The sequence below is a fragment of the Rhinatrema bivittatum genome, chromosome 7 (assembly GCF_901001135.1).
Source record: "Rhinatrema bivittatum chromosome 7, aRhiBiv1.1, whole genome shotgun sequence".
In the NCBI taxonomy this organism is placed as follows: Eukaryota; Metazoa; Chordata; class Amphibia; order Gymnophiona; family Rhinatrematidae; genus Rhinatrema; species Rhinatrema bivittatum.
This window is the reverse complement of record NC_042621.1, coordinates 150,399,464-150,413,614: the sequence shown is the minus strand read 5'-3', so window position 1 is coordinate 150,413,614 and position 14,151 is coordinate 150,399,464. Positions and strand designations below refer to the sequence as shown.

The 14,151-nt window shown below is 38.6% G+C and overlaps 1 protein-coding gene across 19 annotated transcripts in view; it reads right to left on the bottom strand.

Annotated features, from left to right (window-relative positions):
• Positions 1 to 14,151, bottom strand: part of LDB3 (LIM domain binding 3) — a 452,171-nt gene that overhangs the window by 187,911 nt on the left and 250,109 nt on the right. For 2 of the 19 annotated variants that reach the window (XM_029609329.1, XM_029609319.1), the window contains one exon: positions 7,164 to 7,184. The exons of the other annotated variants lie outside the window; for them this stretch is intronic. In XM_029609329.1, the coding sequence (XP_029465189.1) occupies positions 7,164 to 7,184 (21 nt within the window). The remainder of the gene's footprint in view (positions 1 to 7,163; positions 7,185 to 14,151) is intronic. 19 annotated transcript variants of the gene reach the window in all.

The window sequence follows — 14,151 nt, the reverse complement described above, 5'->3', positions numbered from 1 at the left end:
CTGGAGCAGGCCCAACATTTACACAAGTAAATTGCTATTTTGTAAATAATTTATGCATGAAGATTTGGCAGCTTACTCATGTATATTTACTGCTGCTCAATATCAGAAGTGATTGGAAATGTCTTAAAAGTGAAATAGTGACTGGATTAGGGTCTCGGTGAATTGGGGGAACTTCAGGCTGCAGAACCAGGTTGGTCTCAATGACCTGAAGATGGACTGGGCAAACTGGTAGACTAATTGGTAAAAAAATGGTAATTTCATCGCCACGCTCATGTTAGAAAATCTCCTGACTTAAAGTGTCAAAGCTGATTTACTGGGGTAAATGCGCTGATTTACATGTGTTAAAAGTATTATTTTAAAATTAGACATAAAAATATGCGGGTATACAGTTGCGTACACTTATCCAGCTAAATTTCAACTTATCCGGCTACCTGGCACCTTTGCTATACTTAACCAGATAAATTCTGAGTTATCTGGTTGGTCTCAATGACCTGTCCTTATCCGGACAAGTTCAAATTTATTATGGCCAAGTAGCAGCAAAGCCGCAACTTGGCTGGATAAGTCTTAAAAGTCTACTTATCCAGCTGAGTCAGATAACTGGATAAGTCTGTTTATCTGGCTATCTAATTTAGGCCTGGATTTTCTATCGGCGCACAGCTTATTGAATTCCGCGGTAACGGAGGCGGGGGGGGGGGATGAAGTGGGGGGCGAGCCTGCGAAAGCCGTCAGCGATCACACCACTGCGGTGTTATCGCTGCCGGCTTTCACACCCAATAGCGTCACCGTGAAAGGTGGCACTATTGGGCGCGCTACTGGCGGCGATAACGGTCCTTACCTTATCGCCGCCAGCGAAGGTATCGCCGCGTCCGCCCCGATGCCGCCCCGAATCCTCCTCTTCTGGTCCCGACTCCACCCCGACTCCGCCCCTATCAAGCTATCGCGTGCGATACTGATAGAAAATGACCCCCTTAGCCAGATAAGTAGTGCTTTTTAGATTTTCGGCTATTTCACTTAGCCAGATAAGTAGCATTTTAAGACTTATCCGGTTAAATACTGGCAAAGCTACTATTGAACTGGATAAATCAGGACTTATCTGGATAACTTAAAATTTACCTGGATAAATGCAAATATGTATTTGTGCATTTTTTTTACCAGAGCAGTTTTGCACATGCCCATATGTAAGCATTTATGGGTGAGCATGTGTACATTTTAAAGTTATCCTCCGTGTGTGTGTTTGTGTGTGTGTGCAATCTAAAACATTTCTTACCTTTTCAGCTTGTATTGGCATTTTGTGCAACCTTAACAAATGATTTTCCTTTTAATTTCTATTTTGACAAAGCTTTGCTTAAACTTTAAATCAGATGGGCTGCATTTTATTTATGCTTTTCAATAGTAGCCTATGTTTAATTGAGTATTAACTATGAAAAAGCTTTAGCAGTTTTCCTTATATCAATTTTCATTAAGAAAATCTCATAAATTAACTTTCTAAATTTAGAGATATAGTCAGAAATTGTAGTCTGCTAGCAAAATTTAGAAACATCTCCATAAACACCTTGACAAAGCAAGTAAATCCCATTCCATGAACACTTTGACTTTCCTTATATATTTACAGTGCCGTTTTGTTCACAGAACATGACCGGGGTTTATTGCTATAATAAATTCTGCGGCAGTGTGGCATTAGGACATGAAGAGATATTACAGGTCTTCTTGTCAAATCCTTATTTGACACTATTTTGTTCATATTGAGAGTAATTTTATAACAACACTTGTACAGCCAAGTCTAAGGGTATTTTGTAGTACCCCCAGAGTTCAGCTCAAATTTTCTAAGCAGGCTTATTTATGTGTGCAAGTCCGCTTTGAAAATTCACAGGTTGTTCAGGTCTATGAATGCACATATGCCCGATAAGTTACATGGATATAACTTTCTGCCCATACATTTATGTTTATACTTTCAAAAACTGAAAGTATTTGCGTGAGTGCTTATCTTGAGTCCACCCTCCCTCCTCCCTACCCCCCGCAATGCCCCAATGGAATGCCACTTGCCAGCAAGAGGAAAAGTAATGTGACATGGTGTTTTGTGTGTACAGTCCCCTAACTGATTTTCAAAGCACCACGTATGCACAAAACATGTTTTATGCAGTTAAATGGCACCTCTGAAAATCAAGCCCATTGATAGCATATAATGATTTCATTTAGATTACACAAATAAATAATATACAACTAAACAGATGCAATTAAAGATGGCTGGTCAAAGATTTCAGCCCAACCCATGCACCTGAGCTCCAAACATCTTATAGGCAGACAAGAATTACTTGTGTAATCTTAGAAACCTTCTACTAGCCCCTGAGTACAGTGCCCCTTTCTAAGCTGAAGTATGTTTCAGAGGCTGGGAACACGTTATAAAGCAACTTGGCAAGATGATCATTAGGAAACTGGCCAAAGCTCACTTTTCTAACTATTCTGCCACAGTGTAGAATCCTACATTCTAATCAATCTAAAGCAGGCATTCCCAATTTAGGTGATTCGAAGAGTCACAATCTTTTAGCACACTGACTGCTAGATTTTCTGTTGTGCCAAAGCAAACCAGTATCCCAAGCCTTAGCAGTTAAATTTTCATTCCTTTTCTAACAAAAGAAATCTTTACATCAGAACTCGAATGTAAAATGTACCCCCTATAAAAATCTATTCCTGAAGCATGTGTCCAGTATACTCTGAAACTATACCAGATTGTATCGTGCACATGGATTTCTCCAAGAATACACAGGAGGTACAACTGGAACCTGGCTGATTAGGTTTAACTTTCATAAACTTAGAAGGGGCACCTGACTCAGAAATGTAATCCAAAATTGTTGTACATAAAGGCTAAGTAATTACGATCAGTCCAATTTTCCTGGAATTGGAATTTAAGAATTTCCTGTTGCAGAAATGTCAACTTCCTGATCAGGGTTTACTTTAATAATGCAATAATGTTGAAGCCCTATTCCAGGAGGAGTTTCAGCACCTGCGTGAAAGAGGTGAAAACTGCAGCAAATGGGACAATGCTGCTCTGCATTGCTTTAAATGAAAACAAAAGCCTTTATTTACATCCCTATGGACCAGAGGTACTAAAGGTTTTTCACCGTTTTGTGCCTCTGGGAAAAATGCTTAGTACATTTGGCCCATCTATCAGGAAGGTCAACTTACCATCAGCATCAAATCACATCAACATAAGATCTAAAGACAATCAAACTTCTTTGGAAAAGGTGCGATGAAAGCATGGTCCTTGCTACTTCAGACTCATTGTCTAATATAACTACCATGATAATATAATTTGAATAACATTACAGATGTCATTCATATCAGTGCTAACCATGAGCGCTCCTTTCTATTGATCAGTTGCTGAAATTTGTACTCAGTCAGTATGTGCTAGCAATTACACATTTTTTCTATTGTGCTGAACCAGAAGAAAACAGAGGAAATGTGCCTGTGCTTAACTACAGTTAGTACAGCTGTAGTGTTCAACAACTTTGGAAAGAAGTTTGATTGACACAAACAAAAAAACAAAATCAGCATAACATCATTGTCTTAGAAACAACTCTTGGTTCTTGGTATATCAAAATGATGACAATTTGTCATATTAAGTTTGGCTGAAAACACAGTGGGCATGAAAACGAATTGGAGCTAGAGAGTTCCTGTTGCATTATGTCCTGGCATGAGGTTTTGAGTAATTCTCTTGCCATACATGTTCCCTGGCTATCATTCTATTTTTATTACTGTATAGCCTGTTATACATAAGGAAATTAAAAAAAAGACAAAATATCCATATGACATGACAATTTTTCCTATTTTTATTCATTGTGAAAACCTGTTAACAGCACTCCAAATGTTTTCATTTAATTTTGTATAGGAAAGAAAGTCTCCTCAACAAATTATGAACGTTGCTAAATTTGAACACCTACACTTTTATAAAACTGACATAAAATGTATTGGTTTTTTATTCCAAGCTATTTTCATGTTTAATTAGATTTCTTTGCAGCTAAGGAGGCTTATTTAATTGCATAATACTTATTTATCCACTTTAATAGAGTCATAGTTAATGGTAACATGGGAACCAACTGGTTGAGTATAATTCAGTGGTCAACATGTTGCTGGCTCCCAGTTGATGGTGATGTGGATTGTCAGGGATATATATTGAGTCACTTCTCATTGCAGCATGGAACTTGTAGTCCAGATTTTCATAATAACAGTAGACTACAAGACCTACTGTGCATTTCAATAGAAACGTAAAATAATACATTTTGCAGATGATCTAGTCATCCATTATTATGGTTCTCGACCTCCATTTGGCAGCAGTCCTGTGGCTTATTAAAAGAGAAGAAAGGGTGTGTTCTTCTGTGCATGTTTAGTGGGAAATGTACTGCTGAAAGCACAGTTTACAACCTAGCTTTTGACTTTGATGACAGCTAGGAGAAGCCATGAGAAGGAAACAGTATGCACTGGAAACAGAAATCAACCCAATGCAGCCTGGCACAAAGCAGGTTGCAAAGATGCCTGTGATCTCCTGAGGAATGAGAGCTGTGGAAGCAGTTGCAGAAATATGGCACTGACTGTGCTAAAACCCTGCTTGCATACTATAAAAGAGAAGGTGGATTTTTTTTTTTTTAAGGACAGCATCTTATTCATAAGGTTAAGAAGTTCAGTTAAGAGAAATTTCAGCTCAGAATCTGGGGACCTGGGTACTAAATGTTCACTGAAATTGTAGCATCCAATGTACTAAGCCAATTCTATGCAAACTGCAGCCACGATCTAAGGACCACGTGATAGGGAGCATGGTTCTTTGAGCACATGAGCTCTACATATGCACATAAAAAAAAGGTTCTGGAAAAATGTGCTGGTTAACGTTTGAAGGGCTGAGAATACTGTTTTGGAGCACGGCGGACTGGCAGGAGTGAGATAAACTCCTCTCCTCTGCCTGCTGGCTCACTAATCTGGGGGTGACGGGCAGGTGGATGCCACATGAAGTGTGGGGCAGAGGCACATGTCCTTTGTGGGAGGGGTGGAAGGGGCTTTGTGGGGGGGGGGGGTTAAGATCTTCTTCATGGGGGAGGCAGGGTAACCCATTTGGGGGGAGAGGTTTCACCTTCAGGTTTGGGGGAATCCTTTTGGGGGAGGCTCAGGAGAAAACCTTTCCCCTTGTTTGTGTACTAGTGCTCTAACCCTTTCAGGTAGTGTTGTCATGCTAGTATTTAACCACAATCTAAGGGGCGGATTTTAAAAAGCATTTACATGCATAAATCTGGGTTTTACGCATGTAAATGCACTTTACTCAAGTAAGTGGGCTTTTGAAAATTGCTACAATATATGCCATTGAATCGTCCATAGGATTTATTCGCATAAGTGCACTTTACGTGAGTAAATGGCTTTTGAAAATTGCTACAATAGTAGTTACATTTATGCGCGTAACTCCTTTGAAAATTACCCCCTAAGAGTATGACTTCAATTTTACATGCTCAGAATGTAAATGTAAGTCCTGCTGGTGCAGGCCTGGCAAACAGAATGGCAATGACTAATGATGCCACTATCTTGCTATATAACTGTGTAGCATATGTAAAGTATAACTTTTAACATGGATAAACAGTGCCGTCAATTTTGTTCTGCATTATAGGCTTAGTACATCGGATAGCCGCTTAGCCAGTACACTAAAATTGGCTAGCGCTCACTTAAAATAGTGAATTGTTAGTACATAGGCCTCCACAACTAACCATCATGTAGACTTTGGGGGTAATTTTCATAAGGATTTACACGTGTAAATGTAACTGCTATTGTAGCAATTTTCAAAAGCCATTTACTTGAGTAAAGGACACTTACGTGAGCAAATCCTATGGACAATTCATGGCATATATTGTAGCAATTTTCAAAAACCCACTTACACGAGTAAAGTGCATTTACTCGAGTAAAATCCAGTTTTAAGTGAGTAAATGCTTTTTAAAATCAGGCCCTTTATTTTGAAAATGAAATCCTATAATCTCATATTGTATAATTTGCTAAACTATTACTCTGTGATAGTGATGTGTGAAAAAAAAAAAGTATTCAAAGTTAGGATTATTTTTAAGTTCCCAAAGCTTAGGCAAATGCTCACTTGCCAGAGTAAAGTACTTTTAGTTCATTAGATGGTCTCAACTTTTAGTTGGACATCCAGGAAAACCTTTTCACCTAAAGTTTTAGTTGTATTTTTGCCTTAATAATGTCATACTCGCACGTAATGTTATTTGCCAAGTTCTTTGGAATCTTCAAGCATTGTTAATATGTAAACTTGTATTGGAAGATGAATGTAAAATATAATAGAAGCTCAGTTATTGCCTATAGTCGCTCTTTTATTTGTAGCTATGATACCTTTCAACTACTATGTGACAATAGGAAGACTTAACTGCTGCATACAAATATATTGAAACAGAAGGATATTATATAGGAAAACAACAAAAGAACTAGTCTTTGTAGCTTCCTCAGTTCACTGAAGGTTCTATTCAGAGAGGTCATAATTCCGACTCGTTATGCAGTTTCATATTAGGACTAAAGTCACAGAAGTGAGACTTGGCCATCCAGAAACTCTGATTGGTTACCATTTATCCTTATATAAAAAACTTCAGTTGGGCCTAAAGCATTTTATGTTTTGACATCTTGCGTTTGCATTTGAGATAGTTTTTGAATAATGCACAATGACCAATTTCTCCTTTTATATAGGTGCTGGTGGAGTAGCAAATGTATCACCTTGTTTGGATTTCTTTGGAAGGAGATAAAAGTTGTTGACTATATTTATCTACTGTACCTGCCCTGGCAATGATAAACCTGGGAACTTTTCACTAAACCAGAATTGACAAGACCTGAAAATGATGTCTTTACAATTTGACAGTCTTTTCATGGATTCAGTTTTCAGAATGAAATACAGTCAATATTGACTGTAATTGTACAGTCTTACTAATAAATTAATCAAGTACCACATGCCATATTGAAACGTTTTGATAGGTAACTTTGTTAAATGAACCAACTGGTTATTAGTCCGTTTATAGACATGCCAATAAAGGATGAACTTGCTCTTCAAACTCCAACTAAAGAACTAAACCATAAAAAAGATGCTTTTCCTTTCTTCACTGTAGTGAGCTAGTGAGAAATATGGGTCTACTTACGCCAATGAAGATTCAGGGCCACTGTGAGGCATGTAACCAAAATCCCCACATAGGAGTTTTGGTGGACATCAATATGAAGAGATGTGATGTGCACAATAGAGTAACATTAGTGTCAGAAGCAAGTTAACAATAGGAAGATTGGATAAAGACAAGGAAAGAAAAAAAAAAAGAAGAGACACATGATCAATAAAATAAAACATAAAAATAAAAACCCAGCATGACATCTTAGTAAGCTTTATTAGTTAGCAGCTTGGTGCACGCTGCTAAAGCCAATACTGAAACTGGTCCTTTTTTTTTTTACATCATAGGGAATTCAAGGTCTCTTCCAGAAAGAGGGGTAGACTTGTGAACCTGCAAGGAGAGCATCTGAGGCTTGTATACCTGCATGGACATACAAGAAACTACATCCATAAAGGGAATGGCATGTTAAGGATAGTTTTGTAACTGCCTGCACAGATTCAAAGTTAATTTCCTGCAAACCTTGCCACAACTTTCAAAGGGAAAGTATTATATATCTACGCACTCTTTAAAGGTTAGCCCACCAAAACTCCCTGCACACATTTATGGCTGCTGATGTGTGTGCATAGCTTCTTGGGAAAAAAAATAATTGCATAATTTAAAAATGTCTGAATATGCACATAAGTGCAAACCTTTCCCCAAAACCAACCCGGGGAACACCCTTGCTCACTGTGGGTTAAAGTTAGAGCATATAAGTCCTAGGTGCATACTTTTACTCATATATATTAGGAGGGCAATGCTGTAAAAACCCATTTCCATGTGTAAAGCACTGTTTTACCTATGGAACTGGACTGAAAAATTATCCTCAAAATGTACAAATACAAGTATATATAGTATACTTGCATTTGTTTATATAGATTGTATAATTGCATACAGTAATAAATCCCATTCATAAAAATGCATGTATATATTTGTTTTGATAAATAAACAAAGCACTTCTGATCTTTTGTCATTTACTATATGAGGTTAAAGTGGATGAGGCAATGGGGGAAGGAGCAGAGGCATTAGCAGTCATTACTTAAATTGGTAATATAATTTCTGTTTCTTTGAAAACATTAGGACTTAAGATGTGCCATGCTGAGTCAGATGAAAGGCCCTGTGAGCCCAGAATCCTAGTCACTAGGGAGTACCCTGCAAATCCAAAAGAGTAAATCCATGCCTTGTTGCTCACTCGCAGGGATAATCAATGACCTTGCAAAGTCTACTTAGCTAATATTGTTTTTATGGACTTTTCCCCTAGGAATTTATCCAAATTCCTTTTGAACCCAGGTACGCTAAGTGCTTTGATAATGTCCTCTGGCAACAAATTTCACTGCTTGATTGTGCGTTTTGAGTGGAAAACAATGTTTTTCTTCACTTTGTATTTAATCTACTACTTGCTGGTTTCATGGAGTCTTCCTTAGTCTTAGGACTACTTGAAAGGGTAAATAACTGTTTCCTATTTACTTGTTCCACTGAACTCGCTATTTTTAAACCCCTGTCATGCCCCTTCTCCAAACTGAAGAGCCCTAACCTGTTATAGCCTTTCTTCATAAGGGACCTGTTCCATTGCCTTCATCATTTTTGTTGCCCTTCTCTGTACCTCTTCTCTTTCCGTTATATCCTTTCTGAGATGGGGTGACCAGAACTGCATACAATACTCAAGCTGCAGTCACACAATGGATCGACACAGAGGCAATATGATATTCACACTTTTCTTCTCTATTCCTTTCTAAGCAATCCCTAACATTCTATTTGCTTTTCTGACTGCTGCCGCACACTGAGCTAAGGGTTTCAACATATGGCAAATTATGACTCCAAGACCCTTTTCCTGTGTGGTGACAACTGACAGAAAACCCAGCATTGTATACCTACAATATAGTTAGCATTAATTGTTCCTATGTACGTCATGCTGCACTGGTACACATTCAATTTCACCTGCTACTTAGATGCTCCAAACCCAGACTAGCAAGATTCTTCTGCGGTTCCTCACAGTCTGTTTGAATAATTTTGTGTCATCTGCAAATTTGACCATCCATTTTTTCAGATCATTTATGTAAACAGCACTGGTCCCAGTATAAATCCCTGGGGCACTCCACTATTCACCTCTAACTATTGGTAAAACTGACTATTTAGCTCAACTCTCTGTTCTCTTATTTTTAACCAGTTACTAACCCATAGTAGTACATCACTTTCTATCCTATAACTTTTAATCCTAGCAATGATTTATAACAAGTAGGAGTACATCCTGATTCCTTGTAGAGTTCCCCTTCCTTTGACATATGATAACATTATATAACTTCAGGCTGTCATGTACATTCATATTATTATAAGAAAAACCCCTTATGACATAGTGAGATGAGCAATTGTATAAAGTAATATAATGGGGTAGATTTTTTAAAAAAGCGCGTTCGCATACTTTTGTTTGCGCACCAGGCGCAAACAAACGTACGCTGGATTTTATAAGATACGCACGTAGCCGCGCGTATCTTCTAAAATCCTGGATCGGCGCGCGCAAGGCTGCCGATTTTGGGCAGCCGGCGCGCGCCGAGCCGCGCAGCCTGTCACTGTTCCCTCCGAGGCCGCTCCGAAATCAGAGCGGCCTCGGAGGGAACTTTCTTTTGCCCTCCCCTCACCTTCCCCTCCCTTCCCCTACCTAACCCACCCCCCCGGCCCTATCTAAATCCCCCCCCCCCTACCTTTATCCACTGATTTACACCTCCCGGAGGGAGACGTAAATCCACGCGCGCCAGCGGGCTGCTGGCGCACCGAGACTCGACCCGGGGGTGGTTCCGGAGGGCGCGGCCACGCCCCGAAACACCCCGGGCCGAAACCATGCCCCGGTCCCGCCCCCGAAATGCCCCGCCCCCGAAACGCCACGTCACCTGGTCCCGCCCCTGACACGCCCCCAACACGCCCCCTTCAAAAAACCCCGGGACCTACGCGCATCCCGGGGCTCTGCGCGTGCCGGCGGCCTATGCAAAATAGGCGCGCCGGCGTGCAAGGCCCTGCTCGCGTAAATCCGGGCGGATTTACGCGAGCAGGGCTTTTAAAATCCGCCCGATAGTGTACAGGGTTATTTTTTATAAGGGTGAGAATAAGGTATATTGCAAATGGGGTGCAAATAATTCATAGTGTTCCCATATCTTTACATGTCTACTGCATATTTTATCATATTTTTCTTTATAAATCATCTAAACTGCTCTGTAATGTATAGAAGACCTAAGTAGTATGTTATTTAGATGCTCTTTCATTCATAGTAAGGGTCTATGTATCAAAATGCATTAGGATCAGCACGTAATGAGTACTGCCTGCAACTTCGAATGCCACACTAAACTGTGGTTTAATGTGATATTTAGTGAACTAATTAGATACAAAATGTTGCTGCCTTAAGATGGCTCCATGACACTGAACATGGCCATTTTAATATAGCAGTGCTCTATGTGATCCCCTGCAATTCACGCTAACTGGACCAGAGATATGGAACTGGTTAGTGTGAATGTAGGAGAAAATCTGGCATGGGGAAGGGGCACTGCCATCATTCTAGTGGTTCTCGGTCATTCCCAAAGTGTGCAGTCTCTTTCACCTCCTATAACGTGTCTGATTTTCTACCTATCTGGCACAACCCTTGGAAAAACTCTCTCATCCTCCAACGTCTGACCTTGCTGTCAACTCCCCCCATCCCATGTGCCCAATTGCCTGCTCACCAACAAAACCCAACTACCTAGAAGAGTCATTGGCACCTCTTCTATACCTCAGGACTGGGGAAGTTGGAGGAAGAGATAAAGAGCAGCCTACTTTGCCCCTGCCAGTTCATTGGTCCTCACCAAGATGCAGGCTTTGCCACCTTGTAATTTGAATTGTATTTTACATGCATGGATACTTATCAGGGGGAGGTGAACTATTGGATGGATGGATGGTTGCACCTAGTCAGTGCACTAGCAAACAGCTACACCTCTGAGGTATAGTTAAATTTACCACTCCAAAGTGACTGGAATAAATTGAACACCCCTTTGTAAATATTGGGTTAATGAGCACTGAACTCATTACAATAGCATTTGCCTATTTAAATAGGCAGGTGCACTATAATTATTGAATTGTGTTATTTTTATCATGGTTGCTTTTAGGAATACTAACATGGCATTAGCAGCATTAATACCTGGGTATTATACAACTTGTGCATTAAGCACTTTTTAACATGTATTAGCACACACTTTAACCATAACACACTTTAGACCATAGACCCCTAAATGGCTAATTAATTACCTATAAATGTAACTTGATTTAAGTATAAATGAAAGAATATGTGTATGATGAAACACTATGATATTCCACAACCATATTAGAAGGGGCGAGTAACAAAATACTTTAAAATAACGAAATAAATAAACATATGTGCACATGGTACAGTCCTCATTTAATTCTCTTAATAGATTTAAAACTAGGTTTCAATCAGTCTTAAAATGTGTTTCAGGATGGTTGAAGACCATTTGGTTTGTATTTTAAAATGACTTGAAATCAGTTTAGAATGAGGGGTGTAATGTTTATCTTCTATACACACACACACACACACACTTGCACAAATGGCATTTTTTTTGTTTTTTTTAACTATTCTAGGTTTAGAATGGGCAAAACATTTAAAAATAGTGCTAAAATTACTTTTACAGTCTTCAGTTTGTTGCCGTAAGGCTACACAGGGCTGAAAATGTTAAAGGAAAAAACCCTCAATGATATAAAACAATGCAAGAAAGTTAACTGCATAAAATTATTGGTACATATAATTGGTATTATTGGATTTGTCTGAGCCTACCAGTTTTTATGCCCAGGGAATGCTGGGCATCAGATTGAAAATATCAATTACTTTTAACCTGGATCTTGGACTTATGCAAATCTTGAACAAAAAAAAAAGCAGAAGGTTCATTACTAATAACCACAAAGAATGTCTATTTTATGTCACACCCTCTTATCTGGGAAGAGCCTGATCAACCTCATATTCACTGGTCTTCAATCAGATTGATTCCAATTGTAAAGAGCAGGATATGTAGTCTATGCGGATACACCTTTAATGTGATTAAGCACAAAATCTAAAGTACATGTAAACAGCAATTGTCACGGAAAAAGATTTCAGTTTCCAAAAATAAAATTTAAAAACGCTGAAGCAAGCATTAATTGAAAAGAAAAATAAGAAAATGTGTTAATTACTGGTAATCTTGGGAAGCAAAAATCGATCAGTATTATTTTAATAATCGCCATTAGAACTTACATTTTCTAATACTGTTGGAGAGGAAAATAATACGTGTAAGGCAAACTGGCATGAGCGACAGTACAAGGAATGCAACATGAAGAACCAACATGTCATAGTGTAGTGTCTTAAATTAGAGAGTCTAATTTGGGACACTGTAAGTCTTCTATTAGGATTCTGGCTTTAAGTCCTGAAAAAAGTAGGTTTTACTTTAAGAATATTATGCATTTTTAAACTCCCTTTAGTTTTTGAATGAGAAAGTTAAAAGGAAAAGCTTTGGTAATAAATGCTGTATATTTAGCCAGAACATTTCTTTAAAAATGGCATTAGTTTTATTACTTTTCATGTACTTTCTCTGCACTAGCAGTTCTTTTTGCAAAGTCGGTGTTTTGTGAAGGTAAGTTTTAGACAGGACTTTGAAGCATCTTAAACTTAGCAGTAGACAAGAATTAAATTAAATTGACTGCATTTATCAGGCTGCTTTGATTAGGAGTCATGGCTTTATATTTGAGTGACTTGTGAAAATGTTTTACTATGGCTTGCTTAATACTGTTTGCATCTAATGGTAGATACTGAAAGATGATCTATGATCAAGTCTGTTCAGTTGAATATGCATTTTTTAAAATGTACAACTTGAAATACTTTCCAAAACTGACAATGTATAAATGACAAGCAGTGTTTAGTTACAGTATGGATACCTTTTCTATGTTGGATATTTCCATGTGCCGTCCCTTTCTATACGTTTTTATGACATACTGTAAGTCTAATATGTGTTTCTGTACAGCACTGTTCTCATCTGGTATATGCTATACAAATAAGGATAATAATAATAATAATCTGCTTCCATATACACGGTGTCCTTTATAATTCCCTTTGCTGTAACATTCCCTTTGTTGCTGCTCTCACTCTCTCCAGAGCAATCTTATAGAAAGAACTCTGTGCTTATTCAAAGGAGCACCTTAAGTAACAGGAGTAACAGCTTGGAAGCATTGAACCCTGCACTGTTTTGATAATACTACTTCATTATTAATCACTGTTTCAGCACAGAAGCATTATGGCTCATAAATGGAATGTTAATGTACACAGGGACTTAACAGATGCCATGCTAGGTCAGACCAAAGATCTATCAAACCCAGCATCCTGCCTCCGAGAGTGGCCTTTCCTACAAGCTTATTCCCAAATTGATCCTGTACATCTTTGCAATTATATAAACTCTTATATAAAGGGTTCAGTAAAAACTGATAGATTGGCTAGGCTGAAACAACCCTTTGTATCTATTAGGTACTTTAAAGGGGAGGGGTTTCTACTATAAATGTGGCTGGCTAATATGTTGTCTCGGCAATTCTTTCATGAGTATATCTTTAGATTCAAACAATAACACATTCATAACTATATATCTGTGTTCAACTTTCTTAATATGGATGTAATTATCTTGTATGTAGATCAAATTGAGCGGAGTGTCTTACTTGTGTTCTACCATGTTCTAATACTGCCTTCAGATCTATATGGAGTTTGCCTGTAGGGAATCCTGGCATAATTTTGCTGGGACTGGCAAGGGTATATAATTCAGAGCAAACCATTTCACTCTATGAGGTCTGAAGTCTTAAGCATAACAGCAATACTGCCTAGCAGCCTAAGCATGAAACAATGCTTCTTACACTGCCTGCCTGCAGGGTGCTGACATTCGAGATATGTATAGGGAAGAGGTGATTTGATAGCAAACAAAACAAAAAAAAAAGTGTTCTGGTG